The following is a 26,683-nucleotide window of genomic DNA, read 5'->3' as shown; positions in this document are numbered from 1 at the left end:
AAGTCGACATGAGAATACAGAGATGTCAAGCACTGTCAAAATATACTGTCTGTCATAAATGTCAGAAGCCTAAAAACAATAAGTTGGTCCAATTGGGTTATACAGGTGTCCACCTTTGAGGCAGCAAGACAGACATTTTAAAAGACGGCAGTTATTCCACCATGTGCTTCTTGGTCTGTTTTATGTTTTTAAGTGGTTGCTTTTGTACCAGGCTGGAGATGCATGAAGGACAGTGATGGTAGTCCTGTGTCAAGCAGTTGCCGTTGGTGTTAATGAGCAGTATTTGCTGAGCAGTCTAGAAAATTCTTTGTGGCTTTGGTGCATTTTTTATGTAATTATCTGACAAATATTATGTCTTGCTGTGTGGTTCAAGGTCCAAGAAGTTTGGGCTTTATTTTTGGTCATTGACATTCTAGTATTTTATCTGTGTCAGTGGGTTGCACCCTTACAGTCTATTTAACTCAGTTTTATTTGTATAGTGTAATATCACAAGAGCAGTCACATTACGGAACTTTATATTGTAAGATAAAGACCCCGTGAATACAGCTTGTTAACTTTAGCTGATCCCTTGGCACTCCAACCTCTCACACTTCCGGCTCCAAAACCCCCAATGTGAACGATGCCAAGATTCTAGCACTTTGCCGAATTCAAAATCAGGTTTCTTTATAGTGGCTACTACATCTTTCTTTTATATATAGTTTATGTACGTTGAAAATAGCCTAGAGATAAAACACAAATGAATATATCTGAAAATAAAGGGTTTCCATCAGATAGAAAAATCTAAAGCTCTAAGCTTACTGGCCTAAATATTCCAGAAACTGCAGGACACTGAACCAATGATCATCACATGCTCATGGTGCCGCATACTGACAACTTTATGAAGAAGTTAATGAGTCATAATAAGTAGTGTGACATACAATTTTGTAATCCTAAGATAGCACACACACCAGCACACACCCTTATCAAAACACATTTGAAATATAATTTATTGCACATTTAAAGATCAACATAAAGTGGCACAATACCTATTTCAATCTTGTTACATTGGAACAAAAAAGAAAGAAAGACAAAAGTCCTTACAAAATGCTCACACCTTCTGTTTATGATCATAGTTTGTTTTTAGAACAAAATGGCCATAAAGTTGCAGGAATTTCAGACTGAAACTGCATAGATTTATAAAAAAAAAAGAAAAAAAAAAAAAGACTGAGACACTTATTAAATATAGCACAGAAAATCCAATCAGACCTTGGCATTACTCATACTTGTCATGGGCCCACTGACATTATCCCAATGACTTGCAGGCGGTTCAGTGTGTCAAAACAAATTGGGATTTACCCTTTCTAAAAGAGGAACATACTATTAATATGTTCATGGAAAGATATACATACATATCTCAAGCCCAATTCTGAATTGTCTTTTGCAGGAACAGAGGTTTCAAATAGAACATGGCTAAAAATAAAAAAGAAGAAACATTCCTTAAGCCCCATGTACAGTAGCATCTTATTAATATTTTGGGAGCAGGCGTGTCACTGTAAAAACCTCAGCATGGAGGTGCAATGAAAGAAACTATACAAAAACAAATTACATGATAGTCACAGTCATTTGTTTAAGATACTATTTACATCTTTGACCTCATTTATCATGTCAAACAATCACATCACAACCCAACTTCTCTTTTATTGTGGTTTCTGAATATTACTCATTATCATTAACTGTCACTGGATCATATTTTCATGATATTCATGGATGTGGACTACCATCTCTTTTATTGCTGTATGCCTCCTAGTTTGATAAGTGGCATTGTTGTTTCTGTTGGCAACAACCTCCAACTTTACACTTGTTGTTCTATTGGCTACCTAATGAAACAAATCACTGCGAAATGTGTGACATCCAACATAACCCTGCCATTTAGTGGCATACATGGTACAGCTACAGTATGTACAATATGAGGGTGAGAACTGGCTGCAGTGGTTGAGATGTTTTAAAAAAAAAAAATTATAGTTTCATGGCACCAATTTTTCAGAAGTCTGTATATGATCTCCGGGCCTGACCTGAACATGAAGTAAACAGACACATGTTGATGTACAGTACAGCATAAATACAAACCCAGCAAATGATCAAGAGAAGAACGGCACAAAAAACATGCTAACTGGCTTCATAAATCAACTCTTATATTTAAGTCATAAACACAGTTTTATTGGGGTTACCTGATCAGAGTTTTACAGTTTCATTAGGGCTGCCTGGTTGCATATTTCATATGGACGACATATGTGAGGTGAATGAAAACCTGTCTTGTTGAGCAGTTTATCTGTTGTCTTTACTTGCTAGCATGGAGTTTACTGGGGAGTTTTAATTTAAGAAAAATCATAGTATGTTAAACAACTAAAAACCCAAGGAAGCCCCATTGATAATAAAACAGTATATACATGGACAGCAGTAAAGAAATGTGATTTGTTTGGCACAGACCTAAAGAGGCTTTTCCCATCCTGACTTGGATATTTACCAGTAGTAGCATCATCAACCTCTTAGTAGTTCACATCAATGATGGAACTTTTTCCCTCACTTATGGTTCAGAGATATTCACTGAAGGTGGCCTTTAGTGCCACTGCGACAGTCCTTATTTCAATGCAACTTTCCAGTTAAATCAAGTCAATCAAAACAAGCATTCAGACATTATCTGCATCAAAGTCATTTTTAATCAAGGTTGGTTCCAGCAGGCTGTTCATCATGTATGTCAAGAAATACAGCTAGAAAAGGACAGGGTGATGATTAAACAAGAGAGAGCCCTCAATTGTTAATTTAAGTTACCTAATTTAAGTGTTACAGAACCTGCCTGTTGAGTACATTTACCCTGGCACTACCATTATGGCTATTTTAATAGCCTGCCTATTGAAAGTCACAGAAAAATCCACAAAATAAAGTGTTGTCAGATACTTTTGTCTGCCACAAAAACAAAACCTTAAACCACAGGACAAGTACTGTCCAAGCAAACATAAAAATAAAGATGCAAAGTTGAGTTCCAGAGCTGAGTTATTTGGAGACACTTTGAAGAAGCAGCACTTGAGAAAACTGGAGAGAAATGCTGAAAGTCAGACAGAAATAGAGGAAGAGGGGAAGAAATGAGATAAAGGATTTCAAGAGAGACAGACTTTCCTTTGGCACCTGAGCCACAGGGGCAGTGCTCTTCTGTGGGCGGAAAAGGTACCAGACGATGGTGTAGAGACGCAACAAAAGAGCGAAAGAGGGAGGTTTCACTAAACAGCTCATGCCTGACTGAAATATCCTCCCTTGACCTTCTCTCTTACTCTCTTCGACAGGAGGTTTATTCTTTTCTCCTCTTGCCCTTTCTGTAGATCCTGATTTGATTCCTCCCACATCGGTCGCATCTCTCCAAAACATTTACCCGCAAGTTTAGTCAATCGATTCAATCAGAGCCACAGTCAGTCCAGCAGGATTTTGCCTTCTACAGCTCAACCTCTTTACTGCAAGAGAAGTTAAGTAAACAGTGAGTGCTTGCAGAAAGGAGGTTCTTCAGGTTCTTCTGTAGAAGTTCCGTTATGGCACATGAGGGGACTTCTGCCGGTTTCTATTTCAGTTTTACTTCCACAGATGAATCTCAAGTTCCTCACAACTGAGTTTCACAGGCTCAGATCCTTAAACAGGAGCTCCTCTGAGGTCGGTTAGTGCAGATCATTCTGTGCTGAGGCCCTTTCCCTCCTCCCCAGGTTCAATTCGATATACGGTTCTATAGGTTCTCCCCAGGCTGATACTGGGGTTCTGTGGAGGTGAAGTAGTCCTCTAGGAAGCCCTGCAGGTACTCAAATGTAGGCCTCTCTTCTGGATCCTTCCTCCAGCAGGTAAGCATGAGCTCATGCAAGGAGCTTGGGCACTCTGCTGGACAAGGCATCCTGTAGCCACGCTCCACTTGGTCAAGCACTTCTCGGTTAACCATACCTGTCGAGAAAAATGTAAGTTAGATTTTTGGACAGAAATTCTTTTGGTGGTATGGCTCTGATCTAGAAACTTCCCAGCCTGCAAGGGTGGGATGGCAGCAGAAACATCCTGATCAGTGAGCAGAGCAGATATCAATGACAACAGCTGATCAAGTCAGATGTAGCAAGAAAAGGAGAAGATTTGCAGATGTGCAGCAATTGTGGGTATGCTAAAGCACCTTATATTGTCCAACTTATGTGATTTGCCCATTGGATGTGTAGAAAGGTATCAGCTAGGATTGGTCAATTCTGTCTCACAGTGCAAGATGTTTATCAAAAATCGAATTTTTTAATCACACAACACGATATATTCTTCTTATTTGAATAAGAAACTGAACATATTATGTAGGTTTATCCTGTCAGGTGGCGCTTTTACCTGGATAGGGAACTCTGCCTTTAGTTGCCAGCTCTGTGAGCAGCACACCAAAGGACCAGACGTCTGACTTAATGGTGAAACGACCATACAGAGCTGCCTCCGGTGCTGTCCATTTGATTGGGAACTTGGCTCCTAAGAAAACATTATGAAACTCAGTGTGGCATGTTATAGACTAAAATAAACACTTTAGGACATCTTATTCTTATAAGTCACTTTTTCTTCTGTAACCAAACTTGAACTTCTCTCTGAGAGTAAATATTTTTCGTAGGAAGAGGAGACTTACCCTGTCTTGCAGTGTACTCATTGTCCTCAATGAGTCTTGCCAGACCAAAGTCAGCCACCTTGCACACGAGGCTGTCTCCTACCAGGATGTTTGCAGCACGCAGGTCTCTGTGGACATAGTTCATCCTCTCCACGTAGGCCATGCCTGCTGCAATCTGGAAGGAGAGAGGACGGGAAATTTAAATTTCCATATAGTACACCTTTTAGTATTGAATTCTTGGTGGTTAGATGATGCACTTAAGCACGCTGAATCTTTTGTAGTTTTACCTGAGCAGCCATGTCTACCAGCTGAGGCAGACGAAGCAGCTTTCCTGCTTCCCCTTTAAGAAAGTCCAGTAAGCTGCCTGTGAACACAAACCCAATATTATTTTATTTACAAAAACCTAAGCTGATAATATGTCAAATGTAAACATCCCTTCCCCCCTTTTTTGAACAAGAATTAGTAAAGAGGCAGGTTTGAGAACCATTTCTTTACACAACCTGCTGTCATGCGCTACCTTGGCTCATATACTCCGTTACGATATAAATGGGCTCCTCAGACACAACGGCGTACAGCTGGACCAGCTTTTCGTGCCGCAGCTTCTTCATGACCTGTGCTTCTTGAAGGAAGGCCTCTGGAGACATGGTGCCGGGCTTTAGAGTCTTAATGGCTACTCGTGTTGTACCGTTCCACGTACCTGTCAGAAGCCAGACAGAAAGACATTGCTTCTTCAGTAAACTGCTGTCGTAACTCCTCTTAGTCCACCTACTCTCCAAATATAAAAGGGTTTCCTAGTTTTAACAAGAAAGAGTGAATGATGCTCATGTTGCATCATAAAAGTTTAACCCATCTGCTAAGGTATGTTAGGGATTCTTACCCATCCAGACTTCTCCAAAGCAGCCCTGTCCCAGTTTGACGTCGAGGCGGAGAGACTCTCTGGGGATCTCCCAGGCATCCCTAGCCAGTCCCTGCGTCTGAGGTTTGGTCACTGGACAAACATCTGTTAGAGCGTGGCAAAGTCCATCAGAGTGCTCTGAATGAGGAAAGGTTAAGAGTTACCATCAGTGCAGTTGACATTTCCTAACTTTTGGTGACTACATGCGTCCGAGTACTTACTGCGATAGTGGAAGACTAGCTGCTGTAGGCTGGTGAACTGGGTGCGTGAAGTGATGTAGAAACCTCCGCTATCCAGTTTCCTGATTTTGTAATGTTTAACATTAGTGCCTTTGGTGTTATCATAATCCAGCACTGACAGGCAATACGCCCCTGTGAGCAAGACAAAAACAGACAGAGACAGGTTAGAACAATAAAACCACATTGCTCCTGGCCTGTCTGGCAGCTGCTCTCTGGAGTTTCCTAGCAGCTGTGCTTTGGCTATTTAAGACCCTGCTGGTTGGATTAATGGCCAAATAACTAAGCCTTTATGTCCTTATCCACTGCCCACCACTACAGAAAGTTTCATTAACTTTGTTTTGTCCAACAGTTTTTCACAAAACTACATTTCACAAGAATAATAATGACAAAATAGCCGATTAGGTAAAAACAAACAAAATACAAATATCTTAGAAATATGACAGGACTCAAACTTGATACGATTTAAAAAGGACTGAACTCACTTGCCAAACCTAAGCTTTACAGCGAGACATGAAAGAAAATGAAAAAATCAATTGTGTTCGATCTGGAGTTTCACTGACTGACCTTTTCTCTCATTAGAAAGAAACTCTAGTGCAGGAAAGAGACTTCCCCAAGTGTATCAAGCAAATGTACCAAATCATTATCACTACTATAGTACTACTCAAGTACCTTCACTTCCATATTTAAAACCAAACATGTAAAACTGAATTATCCTTTATTCATATTTCTGAAAGCTAAAGAGCCTTCACATTATGTATGAATACTACTACTACAGCATTTAGCCACTTCACACCATTTCTTCTTAGGTATGTGAGATGAGAGAGACAAAAACCTGTCAAGAGCTCAGAGGAAATGTTTCTTTAACAGGGTCACAATGTGAGTGCTTGTAGCCTGAACCTTGAATGATAAGATTCATCTTTTTCAACATGCAAGAGGCATGCTCATGCTCATCCCTGTCTCACTGCGAGCCTCACATTTGATATCTTATACAGAACACACCCATGGGCCATGGCATCTTCTGCCAACAGCTCCTCCTATTCTCCCAAATCCTCCCCTTTTTCCTACAAGTGTTCACAGTTCTCCCCTCTTCTCAGAGTGTGTGTGTGTGTGTGTGTGTGTGTGTGTGTGTGTGTGTGTGTGTGTGTGTGTGTGTGTGTGTGTGTGTGTGTGTGTGTGTGTGTGTGTGTGTATATGGTGGGAGAACATAGACCTATAGCCGGGGGAAAATCCAGCACCCTTCTAAGATGACCTAGTTCTGGCAGAGTGATTCACCCCTATCCATTCACAAGCCCAACCCATTCCAATCTTTTCCTTTTCCCCTTACTTCCTCCAAAACAGCCCCCTAAAGAGTCAGCTTACGTCACAGGGACCAGATCTGAGTGCAGACTTTCAGCGAAAGATGCAAAACTCTACCACAAGCCCAGAGAACAAAGACACAGCGCCGCAGGCCAGTGTGAAAGTTAACAAATGACTTAATTAGCAGGTTCTACCTCTTTCAAATTGAGTCCCTGAAGATCTACTTATTTCAAAGCACATCTGCTACTCTGTGTAGGCCTCCAGAGAGGCAGAAAAAGTGTCATCGCTTCATTCTTTTTTTTCCCACCTCACACATTCATAACGTGTGAAAATTAAAAAATCTTGGGTTTTTATTAAACATGTTTTATAGAGACAGTTTTACTAGATAATCATGGAGTGTAAGGAAACAACTGAAAAACTGATCATTTCACAATTTCATTACTAATTCTTGTTTTCATTATCAACTTATCAGCAGTTTTTGCCGCCTCAACTAATTGCTTAGTGTGTGAAATGTTTAAAGGGGGCAGAAAATGAGCCCATGTATTTATTATGCTTGCACTGTCTCATTAGCAGTCCAAAACCTTAGGATGTTCAATATACTGCCCTGCACCAAAATGAAAACAAATTAAAGCAATTAAAAAGCTGAAAAAAAGAGAGCATCTGCATTTTACTTAAACAATAAAACCACTTTAGCATAAAAATATAGTTTTCAGTGGAAATCTCTTTAATGTCTTCGAATCCCTGCTGTCAAAATGTCAAATCTCATAGTGTATGTATGATATAACTTTTATTTATTCATACTTGGGAGGCCTAAACACAGTTCAAAGAATACATTTTATAATAATCATGTTGATCCACTGTTTGCACATGTCATAAAGGTAAAGATAAAGAAGAACTTTATTGTCATTGTAGTTATACAACGAAATTTGTTTGGTAGCTCACAGAGGCCAGCAGCAATAAAACAAGAAGCAGCATAGTAATATAATAACCGTAGTAAAAGTATAAGATATAAAGTATAAGTTATAAAGTAAAAGCATAAGATATAAAGTATAAGTTATAAAGTAAAAGTATAAGATATAAAGTAAAAGGAAGGCACTTAGCACAGTAAATCATCAGCCTGAAAAAACAAAAATACACCTGCCAAAGGCCTGTTGGTCAAATAAAGAAATGGCACTTTGTGCAGGTCGAACGCTGCTGCTAGATAGTTTTAATGTGAGAAAAAAAGCACTCAGGCTGATTTAATGCATCATTACGCCACTGCAGACAGGCAGAAGAGCTAATTGTTCTTGATAATGGTTCATGATAATGACTGTAGTCTCTGAAGTGATGCAAATGTCTGCTCTCTCACCTTTAGTAGTCTCGCTCTCCCTCACCAAGAAAGTTCCTCGTCTGTTCTGAGGGTTGAGAAGGAGCCTCTCCGAGTCACGTCGAGTGATCTTCCCAAAATACCACCTGCCAAGTTGGGCCACAGAGAGCGAGATCAGTGACGAGCTACTACTGAGCAGCTGGAGCAGGAATGCAGAGCTACGTTGGGATTATATGTATGAACAGTATGTCAGTACTCTTTATTTGTAAACATGGCCTTATCATGCATGGATCATTAAAATGCGTGCAGAGCACAACTACATGCAGGCTCTGAACTGAAAACCAGCTTTAGATGTAAATAAACTGCAGGGTAAACCGCATGAGGAGAACAAAGAGTGGATAATGTACTCTTCTGCTTGGATGGAGTCGGATGGAGCCACATAGTTGCTGGGGATATAACCGCTCTCTCCAGTTGTCAGGGAGCGAGCAAGCCACCAATCCCCTTCTCTGTGAGGGAAAGAGAGAGACGGAGATGAAGAGAGAGTGAGAGTCAACCATGAACAAAAACACTGAACAAGGCAATTACAAGATATTTCAAGTTTATTCAAAATCAGCACCATATTTCATTGATGAGGAACAATGCTTCTACCTTGTCTTTTGCTCAAAGACCCAAGAATATAAGAGGCTAAAGAATTGATTTAATGATGTAAACTGAGGGAAACTGCACATGTGTTGGGGACCAGTTTGAGCTTCAGTTTTGTAGGAAAGACCGTGCATTCATTTGTCAATGGTTTTGAACTTTTTGCCAATGAGAAAAAACTGAACATTACTGGATTTATCCCTGAAATATTCCAGTAACTTTGAAACTGTGCCCTCTGATATGATCCATCCAGTGAAACTTCCACATCATTTGACTGAAAACCATAGTGCCATTTACACTGCAAAAGTGAAACTTAAAAAACCTCATCCGGCAAAGTTGATAGGATGGAGTTAAGAAAAAGAATTGGTAAGATGGAAAATAAATGCAGGCAACCTTTTATTCCACTTGTAGTCCCATCTTAGATTCAACTTTAGCTCTATGTAGAAACATGCAATATGTTTTATACAGGAGATATAGAATTAGTCTGTCTCTATTTACCACTTCACGATGAAGCAAATGCAAGGATCGAAGGGATGGTGAAGAAAAGGTTGCATGAGGTTTTTTTTGTTTTTTTTTATTGCATTAAATATTACTGACCTGAAGCTGTACTTTTTCCTAGGAGAAACCATGAAGCATGAGAAAGAAAGAGAGGGAGAGATAACAGACACAGCAGACACATCAAAATGCGGCAAGGAGACACAGCAAGGCACGCAGCACGGCACAGACAGATAGCAGAGGAGCTGCATAAGCTGTGGGATTACACAGTGGGGCTGTTTTAACTTTGATTTTCCATTTCAATGTGGGATTCTAATACTATAGGAGAGTATGGAAATATTTCATTTATCTTCTATAAATGTCCACTTTAGGTCTAAGAAATACAGTCTGGCTAAACCCATCTAACTACTAAGTACTGCTTTGTAATACTTCAGTATGTATTTATTCTACTTTCAGCCCAATTATGTAGTGCCAGGCTCTCAATAAATACCAGCAGAGCAGACTTATAGCAGGAAGTTATAGAAAGAGCTCATAGGAAAACAAAACAAAACACTATTGTTCTGATTGTAAACACCTGCAAGAGAATTATGTTCCAGATGTTTAGCTTAGAAACAGCAGCTTGAAAACCCCCGCAAAAATTACAAAACAAACAAAAAAAAAAAAAAGTAATTTCACTTAAACCTCTGTTTTGTTTTGTCCTGTTTCATATCTCGGTACAAAATGCTCCCTCTGAAGTCTCTTAAAAGATTATGATGTTCACGGTTGCCCATGAGGAACAGATTGCATTAGCACAGAGCTGTTCTGCTCACTTTTAGTAAACAGATGGGAAGGATCCACAGTTACCAGCTCTGACTATCACTGCGTGTTCATTCATGTACACATATGTGCGCGTCACAGATCATGTGTGCACCAAGAAATCTGTTCATTCACATCTCTGTGACAGTGTGGCATCACTACTAGAGTTAGAGTGGGATGACTCTTGATTCTTACGTGTTGTTGACAATCTGCAGCCGGTCCCCTTTCCTAAAGGTCAGATCAGATGCTGTTCGTGACTCATAATCATACAAAGCCACAAATGTAGTGACGCCTCCTGAAAGAGACCACGGAGAAACAGAAACATTCATTTGGGGAACAATACAGACACTGAAATAAAGACATTTAGCACACAAAAGGGTATTTCCACTTAAGACCAATGATACTGGTTTAACAGGGCTGGGAAATTTATTTTATTTTTAGGTACAATTTGGTTTCCCAGGGATCTGAAAACAAGGTAAATTTAAGAGCACACCGCTGTTCTGCATTTAATTTAGCAAAGATTCCCTCATTTTGTCTCAAGCCCAAACCCTCTCAGGCTGTCACCAGTCAGTTTTTCAATTAAATTTGAAGAAGAAGAAGAAAATCATCAGTTAAAAACCAGTGGAATAATAAAAATATTCCCAAAGTTGATATATAATGAATAACGTGTGTGATTTTTAGCACTGTGACCTAGCCCTTGAATTTTCAGCTTTTCAGGGTTGGATGTTATTCTACTGCTGCTCTGAAAATGTATCTGAGGCCTAATGAAAAATATTGACATTCAGACAGCATCTGCCTGACTGCCCTTGAAGGACAAAGCTATGATATTAATGGGGTTCTATGTAGCTTTATTTAATGAACCCGAGACCTAAACTGGGGAATTCTTCAGCCGATCATTGATTGGCTCATTAGGTGCGCAGCAGTAGGTTGCAACCAGCAGAACTGTTCTTCATATACCAGCAGGCCTTTGCTCTCTGGATGGAGCAACATTAACCCAGCCATCTGGCCGGTTTAGGCACATTACAGTTTAAATATATCCAGTAAATAAAATATGGACAGCGTGACATGTGGCGCTTCAAAGTCGAAGAGAAGTTTTTAAGTCTGGCTCTTAGATAGTGAGAAAAAAAGACGCTTTTAAATATTTTTCTGTGTAAATGTGACTCATTATGAATCAGATTTTGCATTTTTTTCCATCCACTTTGGGACTTTTGTGATCTCAAACTGAAAGCAAGTCCGTAGGCTGACAGAGAGACATCAAAGTTCTCGTCAGACTTATTGAATCTGTTTCACGACCACATTCACACAGGCAGTTAGCTCGTGTTGGCACAAAGACTGGAACCAAGAGAAACAACAAAATCGTCCTTTAAAAGCACTTCTAAAAGCTCACTAATTATACAGGAGGTTACTGTTTGTTCCCACTCAGTTCTTTCATATCAGGGTACGATGTGTTTCTGTTTCCTGCTGCACTTACTTTAGTTAAATTTGGGACTACTGCTTCACAGTAGTTTTACTTTTCACTTTCCAGATTCATCTTTCTAATTCTACTCTGTTTTATATTATTATACAATCAAAAAAGGGTGACTTTCTACATTTCTTATGTGGTCTTTTAAAAATCTTGTCTTTTCATGGCTTGTTGTTAAGAGGCGCTATATGAATAAACTTGTCCACTTTGCCCTAACTAACCCATTATCATAATGTTTTTCCTACCTGAAAGAGGTCCTCTATGAGGTGATGTGACAGTTCCCGTGTGGTCCACTCCTCCGAAGAGAGCCAGCTCGGGAGTATTTGTTGGGGCGTGCTGGTGCTGCCCTTGATGCCCCCGCCTGCCTGTTCCGACGGCAGGGCTCCTGTTGGGTGTTTGGGTCTGCTGGGCGGGTCCCAGGTGGTGGAAGTGCCCGCTGTCGGAGCCTGTGCCTATGGTACCATCCAGGCTCATGGAGCGCTGGCCCGGCTCCTTGGGCTTGCTCTTGCCCGCCCCCATGTGCAGACCTGGGACCAGAGCCAATGATGAGTAAGCAGCACTTTAAGGTCCGAAGTGGCTTTGCTACTGCTTCTGTTAATCAATAAAAGTCAAATACATGCCATCACTGTATACTGTACACCATGTACACTGCTATAAAAAAAAACAACAACTACCTAATCCCAATTAAGTAAGTGTTTATTTAGTATTTGTTTTGCATGTTCAATCATCCAACATCTCTGTCATCATATCTGCCGGTCCTAGCAGCATAATGTGACTCAGAGGCAGGCATATGAATGAGGATATTCTTATTAATATTTAAATGCAGTTTGACCCACAAGCATCCTAATGCAAGCCACCATGAAAAAAACCCTTAATTATTAATGCCATTTAAGTAGACATTTAATACAGTGTTATTTTTTTATACAGTGTTCATTTTCTTAATTGTTTACTAAATCTGACCATTTCAGTGTGACTGTACAAATGTACATTTTAAAGATGACGATTAAAAGAAAAATGAAGTTCACTCAGGAAAAGGAAGTGACCCCATTTCAGTTTCTAGCCATTCACTCTCCTAAAACAAAAACTCCTCTTGCTGCTAGCATCGCATTCATTTGAGCTCTCCCGGTCTGCTGTTGAGTATCCTTGGAGCTGCTCCAGGTTCAGTTAAAACCGTTTAGCATGCAAATACTCCAAGAAGAGGGCACATAAAGACACGCATAGATTCAAGGTCGTTCCTGTCTGATTCAATCCGTTTTGAATCAATAAGCATTTAAGTGGAAAACAAAGCTTCAAACAAAGGAGCTGTGGGCCGTACTGAAGCCGTGTGTTAATGCTGCTGAGTTGACAAGGACAAACAGTTTCATCTCCAACAGGTAATTATACTGCTGCTTCTCCTTCACATCCTCATGTCGAATACATCTATTACAGCCCGATAAATGCAACAAGTCAAGAGTGCGCCTTCATCCCGAGTGCAGACAAAGACAAACATGCTCAGACAGTCAAGTGCACCCACAGAAAGTTAGAGTGCCTTGTTCACACACCAAGACCAATCCTCCCCTCCAGGCATAGCGGCGTGACTCACTGCGAGACCGACTATTTCAAGCCAGCTGAAACAGAGACAGTCACACACACATGAAACAGTCTTGTTCCTTTGGAACTGAGACAGAGTGCATGCGTGTGCGTTTCTGTGCATTAGCAGCTGTTCCTTGGTCTCTGGGAAACTAAGCTCAGTCGCACACTAACACCCAAACACAGTTGTGTCTCACATCCTTTTTCCAGCAACCCGTGTATCCTTATGAATGTTTCCAACACACTTGTGTTAGTCTGACAGACAGGACAGAGAGTGTTATTAACAGGGAAAGAGGAAGGAACCGGCAGCGGCTGTAAAAAGAACGCGTAGGTGGTTGTTGTATACTGCAACGCGGACAGCTGAGGCTTAGTGGGTGTTTTAAGTGTGATGTGTGAATATAACTTAATTACACAGGTACGGGAATCCTCAAAGACATCCAAGGCTCCCACTGTGAAGCTGTGTTGGCGTGTAAGCTACCATGCGTGTGTGAACATACACGAGCGATTTCAAACACGAGCGCAGTCGTGCAAGCTTCGCTTCAGCCCCTGCCAGGATGTAATTTGGTGCAATGGAGGGGTTAATGTATCCCATGGTGCAACACTGAGTCATACCGAGACAAGCTCATAGGGCTTCAGACAAAGATGGACAGGGAAGTGGAAATTGTGTTAACAAACCACTCAATTTAAAGAGCTAGTTTAGACATTAGCAATCAACATTATGGCCAGTTGCACTGACCGCTGCTAATGATCAACATCCTCCTCAACGTAAAAAAAAGAAAAAAAAAAAGGTAAAGATAAGATACATGTAAAGTGGGCCCTTACCACTAATCACAGTCCTTGCAGGTAATAGTTGAGTCACTTGTGCAAAAGATCCATAGTACAGTCAGTCAAGGTACAAGAGAAGTGAAGGAATCAAAATATGTATCAGCAACTGCAGAATTACTTAAAACTGCCTTAAAAGTATCAGTTCTTTAAAAAAAATATTGATTAAAGCATCCAATTAACTTTACATTTGGTCCTACTTTGGTTAAACATATTTTGGTTGGAAAATGCAAAATAATTCAATAATGAGTCAAAAATCTCAAAATGTCATCCTTTAAAATGTGACACAAATGGCAAGTAATGCTTTCTACACACCTCATTCACCCATTCACAATTCTTATTCTATGCCTAAGCATTTTTATAGACACACACGGGGAAACTTTTCATTTTGCCCTCTGTTACTTCGATATGCTACTAGGGGATTCCCTAGAGGATTGAGCCATCAACTTCCCAACTGGTGAATGACCCGCTCTGCCTCGTTAGTCACAGCTGCCCCTAGTCAGACTGCAGTTTTTGTCTACATCTGCGTGACTGGAAATTTATGAAAACTTCAAAACATACCAGCCATTTTGTTATGTACACCTCCTGTTCATCAATGCACATATCAGCCAGTCACATGCTAGCAACTCATTATGCATTTAGCCATGTAGGCATGGTCAAGACAACGTGTTCAAACTGATCATCAAAATGGGAAATAGCATGGTTGTTTGTGTCACATGGACTGATCTGAGTATTTCAGAAACTGCTAATCTACTGAGATTTTCTCATACAGCCATCTCTACGGTTGGTATGGCACAGTATGGTTAATAGTCTGAAAGAGAGAAACTATGCAGTGAGTGGAAATTCTCTGGGTGAAAGTGCTTTGCTGATGTCAAATGTCAGTGGATAATGGCCCGGCTGCTTTGAGCTAATTGGTAGGCAACAGTAACTCAAATAATGACTCGTTACAAAGGTATTTGGAAGAACCTCTCTGAATGCACAAGACGTCAAATCTTGAAGCAGATGGGCTATAGCAGCAGAAGACCACACTGCGAGCACCTCCTTTCAGTTAAGAGCAGGAAGCTGAGGCTACAATTCGCACAGGCTCACCAAAATTCCAAAAATGGTCTGATGAGCCTCCATTTCTGCCCTGACATTCGGCTGGTAGGGTCAGAATTTGTCATCATCTCGAAAGCACGGATCCACTCTGCCGTCTATCATAGTACACCTTTGAGACAGGATGTTATCCTGTTTTTCTTGTCCCTCACTCTGATTTTAAAACCAGAGGTGACTGTGCTTTTAAGGTTGTTGCACCCAAAGTGTGGGACAGCCTTCTTCGGTCAATCAGGTCAGCTGATTCTGTAATTTCTTTTAAACAAATGCCGTTAATCTTGCCCGCTTTATTTTTGACAGTTGTTTTCAATTACGTCTGTATATGTTTATGTTGGAATGAATGTCTGAGCATGTATACTCACCTTCAGTGTGTGACTGTTATTAATACTGTGAAGCACTTTTCAAAGCACAGAATTACAAAGTGATACTATGATACTAGCGTTGATGTAAGTTGATGGTATATCCACAATAATGTTGATCAATGTCAGGTCTAAAATCTAATTACTGTGACCTTTCAAAACCATTAATGCAGTCTTATTTTTATCATTTTGATGAATCCCAGTTATTGTGGTCTATGGCTGATTCCACAGAGGAAAAACATTTTAATCCAAAGAAAATCAGTAATGCCATATGACATGTACCCATGTGTGTTACACATGCCAAATTTACATTTCACCACTTCAACTTTATTAGTATATGGACCACAGTGAATTTGGAGACTGCACAGATATCTCCCTGGTGGTAAATTCAGCAGGGTAAGCACTTAGCAGAGGAGTTCAATCCAACTCTGATTCGCTCATTCTGGCTTTGATAGTCTCAAATGGATTTACTAATCATTAGGATCAATCTCAGACTGATGAGGAGAAGTAATGATTCTCACACACAGGTCTCATGTGAGCTGCAGTGTCCAGCACTTAGTTTAGTACTTCACAGAGCAGCGCACAAACCACAGCACCTTCGGAAGCCTCAAAGCCGGCATGTTTGTGTAAACAACAGAAGTAGCTCTGTAGCAGAGCCTTGTGCCTTTTCCTAATATGGTGTTGCAACGGCCTAATATCAAGTGGTAACATGTGACCACATCAGTACAGGGGTATAAAATGAAAGACTATGGATTGGTGACAATGGAATTAGACGTTGTAGAGTCTTGCAAAAGAAAAGAAAAAGTAAAATCTGGAAAATATGTGAGAAATGGGGTGAAGTTGAGTTGGGAGTTTTAGATGAAGCAGCAGTACAGAGGAATGCGAGAAGCAGACTGCACTACACACCTCGACTGCAACAAGAACAGGCACCTGAGCAGCAGGAGGGCAGGGTGGGAGGAGGGAATAGAGGAGAGAGATCGGGGAGGAAGATGGAGCAGGGGAGCTCCATTTTCATGGTTTTCCAGGACTAGAGATGCACAGACTGAAAATTTCTTGGACCATTTTCCAACTTGCAAATCAATGGAAAAACAAGGAAATGGCTGATGCTACACTAGCAGATTACTGACTCCAGTGTTAGCTTTATGAGGAAGCCAGATACAATTACAGACCATTACATATTGCACTTTGTCTCATGGAAGATAATATCTTGTAGTGGATCAGTTGACGTGACCTACTTCACAGACAACAGTTATCAAGGTTTACTCTATATACCTCTACTTTTGGACCAAACATTCAGTTCATACCTCAGTTTTTCTCTTTGACGAGATGAACAACAAAAACTATAAAAAAATAAAATAAAATAAATAAATAACTACCACAGGCATACCCTCCATTATTCTGATATAATTCAGTCATTATCTGACTGAGCTTTAAGCCTCGCATTAAGCTTGCCAGTACAGGAAGATGGAAGTGCAGCATGATATTGTGAACGCTTTTGTCATGAATCTTGGTTTCTGCGGTTAACACTGTCAACAGAAAGAAGATCCTGGGCCTTTCTGTGTGGACTCTGCATGTTCTTCCTGTTTCCATGTGAGTTCTCTATGGAGACATGCATGGAGTTTGATTAACTGATGAATCTAGGTGTGAGTATGAATGGTTTCCGGTCTTTCTGTTAACCCTGCAACAGATTGGTGATCTATCTGTGGTGTACCTCTCCTTATGCCTCTGGCCCCATCACAACTGGTGTTAATTACATTTTTAGACAAGTTCATGTCAGGCTGCAGAAGACTGGCACAGAAGTGAAGATGTGCAAACCTCATCTGTGGGTTATCGGTCATGACCGAATCAGAAGAAAAGCGGTCAATCTAGCAAGAAGGCAAAACAGAATCTCTTTCAAACAGAAACTCATGTTGCTTTGCACTAAATAATCATAATAATAATATTAAAAATACTTTTCTTTAATTATTAACTTTTCCAAGTTGGCTTCTGGCATTAAAGTGTCTTCTCAAATTTGCAAACTTCTTAAAGCTGAAGTAAGCAGCTGGGATTTTTGTGGCCCTCTTTCAGTATTTAAAAAAAAAAAAAAAAAAAAGGTTCCACATTTGTTACATAATATGTGGTTTAAATGTCAAGAGACACAGAGTAAAGACATGCTGTAAAGTAAGCTCTGGATTTCTCTATATTATATATAGCCCATATATACCGGTAACCTCTTTAGCTCTCATTGTAAAGTCCACTGAGATACGTGTTGTTCTCAATGGAGACTATATAAATAAAGTTAAACTGAATGAACCGGTTCTTGATTTGCCTTGTATGGAGAGTGATTCTAAGGATTTGATGCCCTATGAATCTAAACTTTCTGCTCATCAACAGGGAGCAAAAGCTGTGGAGAAAGCAGAAAAAAGTAAAGGAATAATAGCCAGCTGCCTAAAAGGAATGCAGGATATAAAGTAGACAAGTCCTAACACCTTTCATGCTCTGCAACTGCATCACATCAGGCCAATATCTGTTCCAATTTACATGTGCCCCAATCTGACTTTTTATCATTTTCATACCAGTCTTGAAAGACTACCAAATGATTCTGTGCGTACTGAAAGACTTGATACTGCACCCTGTTCATACCGATTCCAGTGTAAGTGACGAGGGGGTCAAAGTCCACAGTTATGCACAATGCCAGTCACACCTGACATTTCCTCATGTGCACAGCAGGTCAAAGCTGGCCTTTATCAGTGAATGTGTTGGGCTCTTCGTAATTTTGTATGGGAAAAACATCTGTTTTCCCCAACTGAGTTTGGTGAAATCCCAACTTCAACCTCATCCCTACAGAGGTGACATTTGCTGCAGTCAAGTATGTTGCGGCTTTGCTTCCTCACCGCTGTTGGGGTAGATTGCCATTGACATTGCTGCTGTAGATTAGCTTTTAATGAGAACACACACTACTTTTGTTTATCTCCAGGTAGCATCCATCTGTTAAACCTTTAAACTCCTTAATCTATTAGTCCTACTGAAATTCTGCATTGTAATTCATTGTCTCACTGATATCTTAATCTTCACACACTCAACAAAGCAGACTTCTGTGCTGTTTTTCTGCAATTGTTTTCAAGCTGAATCCCTGATTAATGCAGCCTTTACAATCATTGTAGCCCACTTTCCCCCCCGTTTTTTACCGTCCTTTGCCCGCATCTCAACAAGGAACCATTGTTTGAGAAAACAATGACAAAATTTAGTCCGAAAAAGACTGTGGAAGATATCCACTTCACCAGAATAATAATGCAGAAGCTGTAGATGAGCTTCAGGTAATCTTCATGCATTCTTGCACAGAATAAAAACTGCAGACGTTGTCTTTTACATCAACTTAAACTGAAATATTAACATAACCATTAAATCTTTGATCATCCAATTACAATATTCTCTGGTGTACAGCATCTTTACTTTGGTCCCTTTAACTATCTCTTCAATAGACACAATCAAGTCCCGAAATGTTAAATAGCATAATTAGCCATAATGCAAAGGACCCATCCTAAGAATTTCTGACAAAATGACTGCTTAAAAGCACTACTTACAGTTGAGAATGTTTTAGTGCAAACATTCTCATTTTTGTCATTCTTATTTTGCATAGGTTGCCAAAAAACAACCAAAAAACGTTTGGAGTTCCATATTAACCTTCGTAATCCTTCATCTAAGGCTGAGCTCACAAGCTGCACATTTCTGGTCAGGCACATAAGCACATTTGGCCACGACAAACCTCACTGAGTCACAACAGACGGTAACAGTTGCCACTGTGCTGCAGAGAGGAAAGAGAGCTCCAGCCAATGTTTCAGCTGAATGGGAAAATTACGGTTTGCCCTTGGGAGGGGAGAGGAGGGGAGGGGAGACGAGGGGGTGGTGGGGGTGGTGGTGGCGGGGCATAGTAATGATGGTTCCTCAAGATCAAAACGAGAGGAAATGTGCACATTAGTGTCGCTGTCTTATTCCCATATAGATGTTGCATGATGACACGAAACAATGCAGTCCACAGATACATGCGTAACATACAGATCATCTATATATAGCAAGGGTCAGAGAGAGAAAAAGAGAGAGCGAGCAGGATAGTTGAAAAGACAATGCAGTCGCATAACTATCGAGCCTTCTCCAATTTTAGTCCTGTAACTCCCCAAATCAGATTTTCTGTGTTTTTTCCTCCCATTTCTTTTTATGATTACATCCCACAGACTTTGGAAAGTGAAAGTCTCTGTCTAGCTGTCTCAATTCATCTTCCCTCTTCCTTAGAAGCCAACACACTCAGCAAAGGCGAGGAAAGAAAGCAGTGGAGGAAGATAAGTGGAGAGGAGAGGGGCACTGTGGCACTCAGCTGATAAAACCCACTTCCGCCCATCTTTAACTGGTGGCTCTGGCAGCGAGCGATCCGGACTACAAGGAACAGCTGCTGCAGCCTGATTAATTTTACAGGACATCAGTCATTCAGTCTACAAATTTATATATCTTATTAATGACGCTGTGTCATTCTAGGTCATTTACACAGAGCCTATTTTTATTATTTACAGGATTTTAAAATAAAGTCGGGGTCTGCTTTTTGAATCCGTTCTCCTGAAAAAGTCATGTTACACACATACTGTTTCACAACAGCCTGTCTGATTGTTAACTGGCAGTCAGTTAATCAGTTTTAATGAACAAGTGAACATTAAAGAAGCTTTCACTTCTGTCATTTATTTCTGGTTTTCTTTGTTATGAGAGTAAATTGAGGTTTTGGACTGTTGACTGGACAAAACAAATGGTATTAAGACGATATCTAGGGTTGATGCAACTTGTAAAAAAGTAGACATCATTAAAAAAATCTTTTTGCAGGCCTATATCAAATATCAATCTTTCACAGCCACATGAGGGGAATATGATGCATTTTCACCCACTTCCTGCACTCTTCTTGCTTGTAATGTACTTGTAAGAATGACCTGGGCAATTCAACAAGGTATTCAAATGTTCTTCCATGATTTGCTAACATAATGCTTGCATCTTCATCCAGTGATAACATCCAATACTGAGCATTCCCATGATTCAAGGCAAAAACCTGAATCCCCCGCCGTAAGGAAATAAGCTGGAGCTCGTCCAGAGCCCCCAAACCAACTCTAAATAGATTAACCACATAATTAAAACTCTATTTCCACGGGATTAAACGCCAGTTGTTGTCAGCAAAGCTGCTTTCAAAGAAACACGGGGTGGGGTAGTAGCTGCCTACAGGATCAGCAGCTGTCAAAAATGATAATGTCTTTGCTATTAGCAAGAATCGTAAAATGAAATCAAAAACGTTCACTGTTCGTGTTTGCCAAACAGATGCCCTCAAGGCTCGTAAACAGGGATTTGTGAATGGGAACCGGGACAAAAATAATAATAATGAAAAAGAGACAATGCTCCAGTGAGTGTCGTAGGATTTGGCTCACATACAGCGCATATGCGGCCTGATGAACCAAAACAGGTGCTGTTACAGCTCCATTTTGAATTTCGATGGATTGTTGGCTTTATTTTCTGTGCGCAGCCGATTTGCTGCGTCTTCCCGAGTCTTCGTGATGATCGCCAAGACAAAAATGAGAAATTTGCACAAACGCTTTGCATTTTGCGGGGCGTAGTAAATCGTCAACAACCTAGCCCTGGCACAGACTGAGTGGCACTGGCCAAATGTGCGAGTGAATGGCCTGTGCAACAATGAAAATACAAGTCAGTGAAGAGGGGGGTAGCTTATCAATCCCTGTGTGAAACATCCGTGAGAGAAAAATGCGCAGCACAATTTTTTTTTAAAAGAACAAAAAAAAAAAAAGAAACGCCGACATTGAATGCCGAAATAAATCTGCATTATCGCACTAAACTGCTACGAGCTCTAATTAACTTACCTTTGACGCGTCTTGAGATTTAGCCCAAAAATCAGAGACGCGCAGCGAGGAACCGTGTTAGATCCGTATGGCTGTCCTCATTAGAAAAATAATGGAATCGGATGGCCAGTTGCTGTGGAAACCCCGGGCCAGCCACGAATCCCATTTAGCGAATTTCGGCAAAATCACAGGAGGAGGAGGAGGTCATGACGGGGACTGCCTTCAGGAGCTGGGGGCACAGCTGCCGAGCGGCTGCGGTGGGCCGGGCAAACCTGTTCAGCTGGGAAGGGTCGGCGGCGCGGTAAATTGGTGCGACGAAGCAGGAGTGGTGTAGTGTGGAAAAGACATGCCTCGTGGGGGGGAAGGCACTGGATAGTGCATCACCAACGAAACACGAGAGCGCAAATATGGGGAGGCTGGATTTTACGCAGTAACGTCGGGAGCATTCACCACGTCGCCTTGCGTAACTCGACGCCGGCTGTTGAATTCGCCGAGGCGTTGACACAAAAACACCCCCCCAACCCCCCCGTTTGGATTTTCCTAATATCTTTTTATTAGTCACGACTGAAAAACATTCTTGTAATAAAGGTAATAAGACACGACGCGCGTCTCCTGTACGTTTACGTCTCTCGTTTGCTGAAAAGCTCTAGTAAGCTCCATTCAGCCGACTGGGAAAATTGGTTGCTAAGCGACACACACTTCCCTAATGGTAAGTTTTTGCTGGTGCAGTGATACCGGAACGCGGTCGGCGAAGAGCGGTGTTTATCATCCATCAGCTGATATCCTCTCCCACACTCCCGCATCAAGTTTCCAGTAGTTGAAGCGGAGAACTGAAACTACTTAAAGGAGACTACTTGGTGTACTTAAAATAAAGCGTACAATCCCAGTACTTTTTTCAATGACACAGTCAACTACCTTGACAAATAAGATATATTCAAGCAGAGGCATTATATTGTAGGCCCATATCGCTCACAGAACTCTCGGAACTCTGCAATAGCTGATAGTGGAAGTAAAATTTCCAACAGCTTTTTAATTTCACTGGTAACTCTATACGTGCAATTCTTATGTCCCAGTAACCTTTGAAATGAAAATTAATTTAAAAATAACTTCCCAGATGCACATCAAGATGGCCAGAATTTGTCTGGAATACTGGGATTAAAATCAAGACTTTATACAAGACAGTTCATGTAAAATATGTGCAATACTACTGCTTTAATAAAATGCTAAATGGATTTAAACGAGGTAATAAACATCCCGACCAAATGTCTTTCTGAGGGTATCAATGATTAGCAAAAATCTGATCATTGTTTATCTCTGAATTTTTAATACATTTAAACATATAGTCGTTTTATTACAAATTTAGAGTGAAAACACAACCTAGTTACTGGTACTTTTGGACACTGTGAGACTTTGGTGTATCATCTATGGCATTATGATTTACTACCACAAACCACAGCTTTATAAGGTAAGTGTTTTGTCAGACAGAAGGTTGGGTCATGATGTCATTCTCATTTCTTTACATGAAACTGAGGTTTGGCAATTACTATAAACTGCTAAGGTGGATGGCTACAGAACACCTTTATTTCTGCCTTGTTATTAACACACAATTCAACCAATGATATTCAATTGTTACAAAAGAAAATGTATAACAAACATACCCAATGAAATACGCTGTGTAACTAAATAAACTGTTGGTAAGCACCATGATAATGAGCTGTTTTTGTAATGTGTTGAACAGGATGCAGTTGGTCCTTTTCTTGTGCCTCAAATTCAACACCCATCTTTATTTTTTTATTGTTGTAAATTAGTGCTTATACTTGTAATGATAACGGAATTCTTATAACATTGGCAATGACCCAACACACACATTCTCAAGGTAATACACACACACGCGCGCAGACATGCACACAGATATTTATCGCTTCTTTTTGCTCTCTTTTTTTGGTTTCTGTCGAGGCTGAGGTGTCGGTCCTTTAGGTTTCTTTATCTGTTCAGCAGCCTTTACGTCAGTGGACTCGGCTTCCTCCTGCAGAGCAAACACAGAGCACTCTGAACAACATCCAATATAACGGTCTTTTAGTTTGTCCTTAGCACTCACTTAAAAATAGAAATATAGTGATAAAAGTCCAGCATTTCACAACCTAACTTCAATAAAATAATGCAAATATCCACAACAACATACTGCATAGAAGTAAAAGCAATGGACAGTGTACAGTGCAGTGGCCAGTGGTCAGAATAGGGGAGATGGAGGCAGATCACCAGAGTGCCGGACCCTGGAGCAGCTGAAAGCAGGATGTAGCTCACAAATTAGAGGCTATTTAGGTCACTTTACATACTGACAGCCAGTTGATTCATGTATAACTAGTAAATATAATGCTAATGTCATTTTATTCATCATTGTTTTTTTTCCCCATGTTAAAGTTGTCATAAAGAGTGCGTTTAATTTGACTTCTTATCCACATGGGGTAAGTATTATACATTTTCAATACTGTTTGTACAGTTTGCAGTTTTCCATCTCTATATAAAACTATCACAGTTTAACAGACAGTTGAATGAAATTCCCAGACACATACTGTACACAGCAGACAAAAGAAACTGACATGTTTCAGCACTTTTTATTTTCTGCCAGCCTAGTTTCTGTGAGTGTAATCTTTCCCATTGTTCTGGTGGGTAGGAACGACAGCAGGCTGCTGTAAAAAAGATGAAATGGCGACATACTGTGGAGAGTAATCAGTGCATCTGATAATGATGCCTGAAAATAGAGTAATTTGACAGTGGATTTAATTGCTCTTGTCTATAAATAATCTCTCCTGACAGTTGTTATTATGGAGATTGTGAAAGTAGCCCCGTCTTCACAGACTTTCTAAAACAAGAGACTCAGCACTACACTTGCTAAGTGGTGCCCAGTTTCTCTGTATTTGTTTTTTAGATCAACTTCTAAATGTGACAGGCAAAATATAATAAAAATAAATGATTTTATTTTCAGTATTCTAATGTTAACATCAGCTGTTCCATAGTATAACTACATTAATGTGTTTAACTCATTGGAAACCATAATGTAATCAATTAAACTCTTCTGTGACATAACAAAAGACATATGATGTATCTGTGTGGTGTTATAGCACAGTCTCTATACCATATATGGCTCTAAAGCAGAGTAAAATAGCCTAAAAAGTGTAAATTAGGTCGAAGATTACACATTAATAACTCCTTAAAAATGGGAATAGAATAAGTTAACTATGATGTAACAAATGTGCATGCAATTGTCGACATTTCCTAATGTATTTCTACCATTTTTACCCCCTCAAACTCATACTGTCATTCTAAGAAGAAAAAAATAACATCCCTGTGTAACAACCGAGTATAACAGTTGGTGGGTGCTCGTGCAAGAGCAGAAAAACATCAGGATGGGCATATGGTGTACAGTGACAATTTGACTTAACTGTCTGCATTGTGCTTAAGTCCTATTGATTTGTGCATCCTTCTCTATTTCACCCGAGCCCAGACTTATTCAAATGCTTCCTGTGATGCTCAATGAAACCAACCTTACCCCAAGCTAAACCAGAGGGGAGGAGTATGCAGAGAGATCAATGGGTTATCGAGCTCTGTTAAACGTAATGTCAGAGTGTTCAGTGTTATGAAGATGGCTCTCTTTTAATCTGGTTCTAAACCATTGTGAGTCATGAGAATTTGCATGCATACAGTGTATGAATGTTTTTTTAAAATATTTGGTCCTAATCTACTGCTTTTACACTGAAGGAACTGCAGCTACTAAAACACAGATTAGAAAATCAATTGGTTCCTTTTGTTGGCTATTCATCACTAAAACTACCTACTCAGTCAGTAATATTACTTTCACTTTGGCGACAAACTGAACTGAATTCATTGTCCCTTTTATTAGGCTGCAGGAGAGTCTTAGCAGTGCGTAGCATTTACATGCACCAAATGCCTCACAGCTGGATTGTGCAGCTGAAATAAACCGTAGCAACAAAACCACACACAGCAGTAAAATAAACATAACTGGAGATGACGCATACATTTATTTTGACCACAGAGAGTGCTTGATGATCATGATTTCAGAAATGTTGGGTTTTCATGTCAACAGAAAACCATAGTTACCAAAGCCGGTCGATAACTGCTCTAGTGACACTCAGATAACACAAAAAAATGCCTGACTATGCAGAACTTCCTTCATAGTATACCCCTCAGGATGGGCATGCACACCTCTCTATAAGACCCACCTGTTCGTGGCCCTTGGATGAAGGGAAGATGACAGCCAGGATGCAAATAAGCTGAAAGATAGCACCGAGAAACAACCCATAGCGCAGTATACTCTCTAGCAGGGTAGGCTCAGGGATCTCTGGAGTAGACAAGTCCAGTTCTGCAGACATGATGACCCTGCTTTGTTACGTTTCCTCCAGTGAGCTGCCTGCGAAATTAACGTGAGCAACGGTAGAAGAAAGACATCTAAACCATTAAATGACGACAGGGTGCATTAAAAAAGAGAGAGAGAGAGAGATTATGTGTTGAGATGTTACTCTGCCTCATAGCAGCCACTTTTTAAACAGACTCTTTTAAAAATGTGAATAAAACAGACACTCTGCTCCACGGACTAAAACATAAACGTATTTCATGCTTACTTTATATATTTACTTTATTGTGGATACGCCTAGGTAGCACACACTCACAGCGTTACAATGTAGCGAAGCACTTTGGCAAGACAGTGTTCGAGAGCGGAAAGTGGGGGAAAAAAGCTCACCAGTGATGGAAGTACTTGCCTGGTTTTACCGCTACGGGAATGCAAACATCAAAGTCAGCTCTTCTAACGTAAAAAAGCCAAAGTAGTTCACAAAGGGAGAGAAAATAAATCACTTGTCGGAAATGACATCATAAATCCGCCATCTCCTTCCGCTCCGATAGAGGATTGGCTTGAAAACAACACCCTCTAACGTTCGTGGAGAAGATTTTCTGTTTATTTTATTTTATTTTTCATATTTTTAATCCTTGCGGCGACTAAAACTATCATTTACTGTAGAGCCGGAATTCTCAAGCTGAAACTGGCCCCTCCTAGATTTTATCCACTGTGAACAATAAATAAAAGGAAAAGACAAAAAAAACAAAGTTGAATTTAGTGAAATAAATGTCATCATGGTGGCAAACGCTTCTTTTTTTTTTCTCCAAGCAGTTTCTGTGCTCCACCAGCGATAATGCATGGCTGTTTTA

General features: G+C 40.3%; 2 protein-coding genes across 6 annotated transcripts; both read right to left on the bottom strand.

The window, feature by feature from the left end:
* Positions 1 to 967: 967 nt before the first annotated feature.
* LOC116319432 (proto-oncogene tyrosine-protein kinase Src-like) lies at positions 968 to 22,005 on the bottom strand. Of its 3 annotated transcripts, none has more exons than XM_031738761.2 (13): positions 21,482 to 22,005; positions 12,003 to 12,348; positions 10,491 to 10,590; positions 9,603 to 9,620; positions 8,774 to 8,872; positions 8,409 to 8,512; positions 5,747 to 5,896; positions 5,508 to 5,663; positions 5,148 to 5,327; positions 4,918 to 4,994; positions 4,652 to 4,805; positions 4,369 to 4,500; positions 968 to 3,954 (listed from the first exon to the last, which is right to left on the bottom strand). In XM_031738761.2, the coding sequence occupies exons 2-13, from the start codon at positions 12,274 to 12,276 to the stop codon at positions 3,746 to 3,748; spliced, it is 1,653 nt and encodes a 550-aa protein (XP_031594621.1). In that variant the 5' UTR covers positions 12,277 to 12,348; positions 21,482 to 22,005; the 3' UTR covers positions 968 to 3,745. The 3 variants fall into 3 exon arrangements, with proteins under 3 accessions (XP_031594621.1, XP_031594629.1, XP_031594638.1); XM_031738769.2 differs by having other exon boundaries at positions 12,003 to 12,284; XM_031738778.2 differs by lacking the exon at positions 9,603 to 9,620.
* A 756-nt stretch (positions 22,006 to 22,761) lies between these two features.
* Positions 22,762 to 26,390, bottom strand: manbal (mannosidase beta like). 3 transcript variants are annotated; one of them, XM_031738603.2, is made up of 3 exons: positions 26,239 to 26,390; positions 25,702 to 25,889; positions 22,762 to 23,486 (listed from the first exon to the last, which is right to left on the bottom strand). In XM_031738603.2, exons 2-3 carry the CDS (start codon positions 25,849 to 25,851, stop codon positions 23,376 to 23,378), a joined length of 261 nt encoding a protein of 86 aa, XP_031594463.1. In that variant the 5' UTR covers positions 25,852 to 25,889; positions 26,239 to 26,390; the 3' UTR covers positions 22,762 to 23,375. The 3 variants fall into 3 exon arrangements, with proteins under 3 accessions (XP_031594463.1, XP_039468159.1, XP_031594471.1); XM_039612225.1 differs by having other exon boundaries at positions 25,702 to 25,927; positions 26,239 to 26,384; XM_031738611.2 differs by having other exon boundaries at positions 26,220 to 26,363.
* Between the last annotated feature and the right edge of the window lie 293 nt (positions 26,391 to 26,683).

The sequence above is a fragment of the Oreochromis aureus genome, linkage group 5, assembly GCF_013358895.1.
Source record: "Oreochromis aureus strain Israel breed Guangdong linkage group 5, ZZ_aureus, whole genome shotgun sequence".
Taxonomy (NCBI): Eukaryota; Metazoa; Chordata; class Actinopteri; order Cichliformes; family Cichlidae; genus Oreochromis; species Oreochromis aureus.
The sequence above is the reverse complement of the archived record's forward strand: the minus strand, read 5'-3'. Positions and strand labels throughout refer to the sequence as shown.

Bases quoted from the DNA above. Each gene is read 5' to 3' on its own strand.
- LOC116319432 (XM_031738761.2), bottom strand. From the start codon at position 12,276: ATGGGGGCGGGCAAGAGCAAGCCCAAGGAGCCGGGCCAGCGCTCCATG. The intron at 5,664-5,746 runs GTAAGTACTCGG...TTCCTCATTCAG, and splicing joins GCTAGTCTTCCACTATCGCA to AGCACTCTGATGGACTTTGC. The intron at 4,501-4,651 runs GTAAGTCTCCTC...ATGTTTTCTTAG, and splicing joins TGAGTACACTGCAAGACAGG to GAGCCAAGTTCCCAATCAAA.
- manbal (XM_031738603.2), bottom strand. From the start codon at position 25,851: ATGTCTGCAGAACTGGACTTGTCTACTCCAGAGATCCCTGAGCCTACC. The intron at 23,487-25,701 runs GTGGGTCTTATA...TTTGCTCTGCAG, and splicing joins CATCCAAGGGCCACGAACAG to GAGGAAGCCGAGTCCACTGA.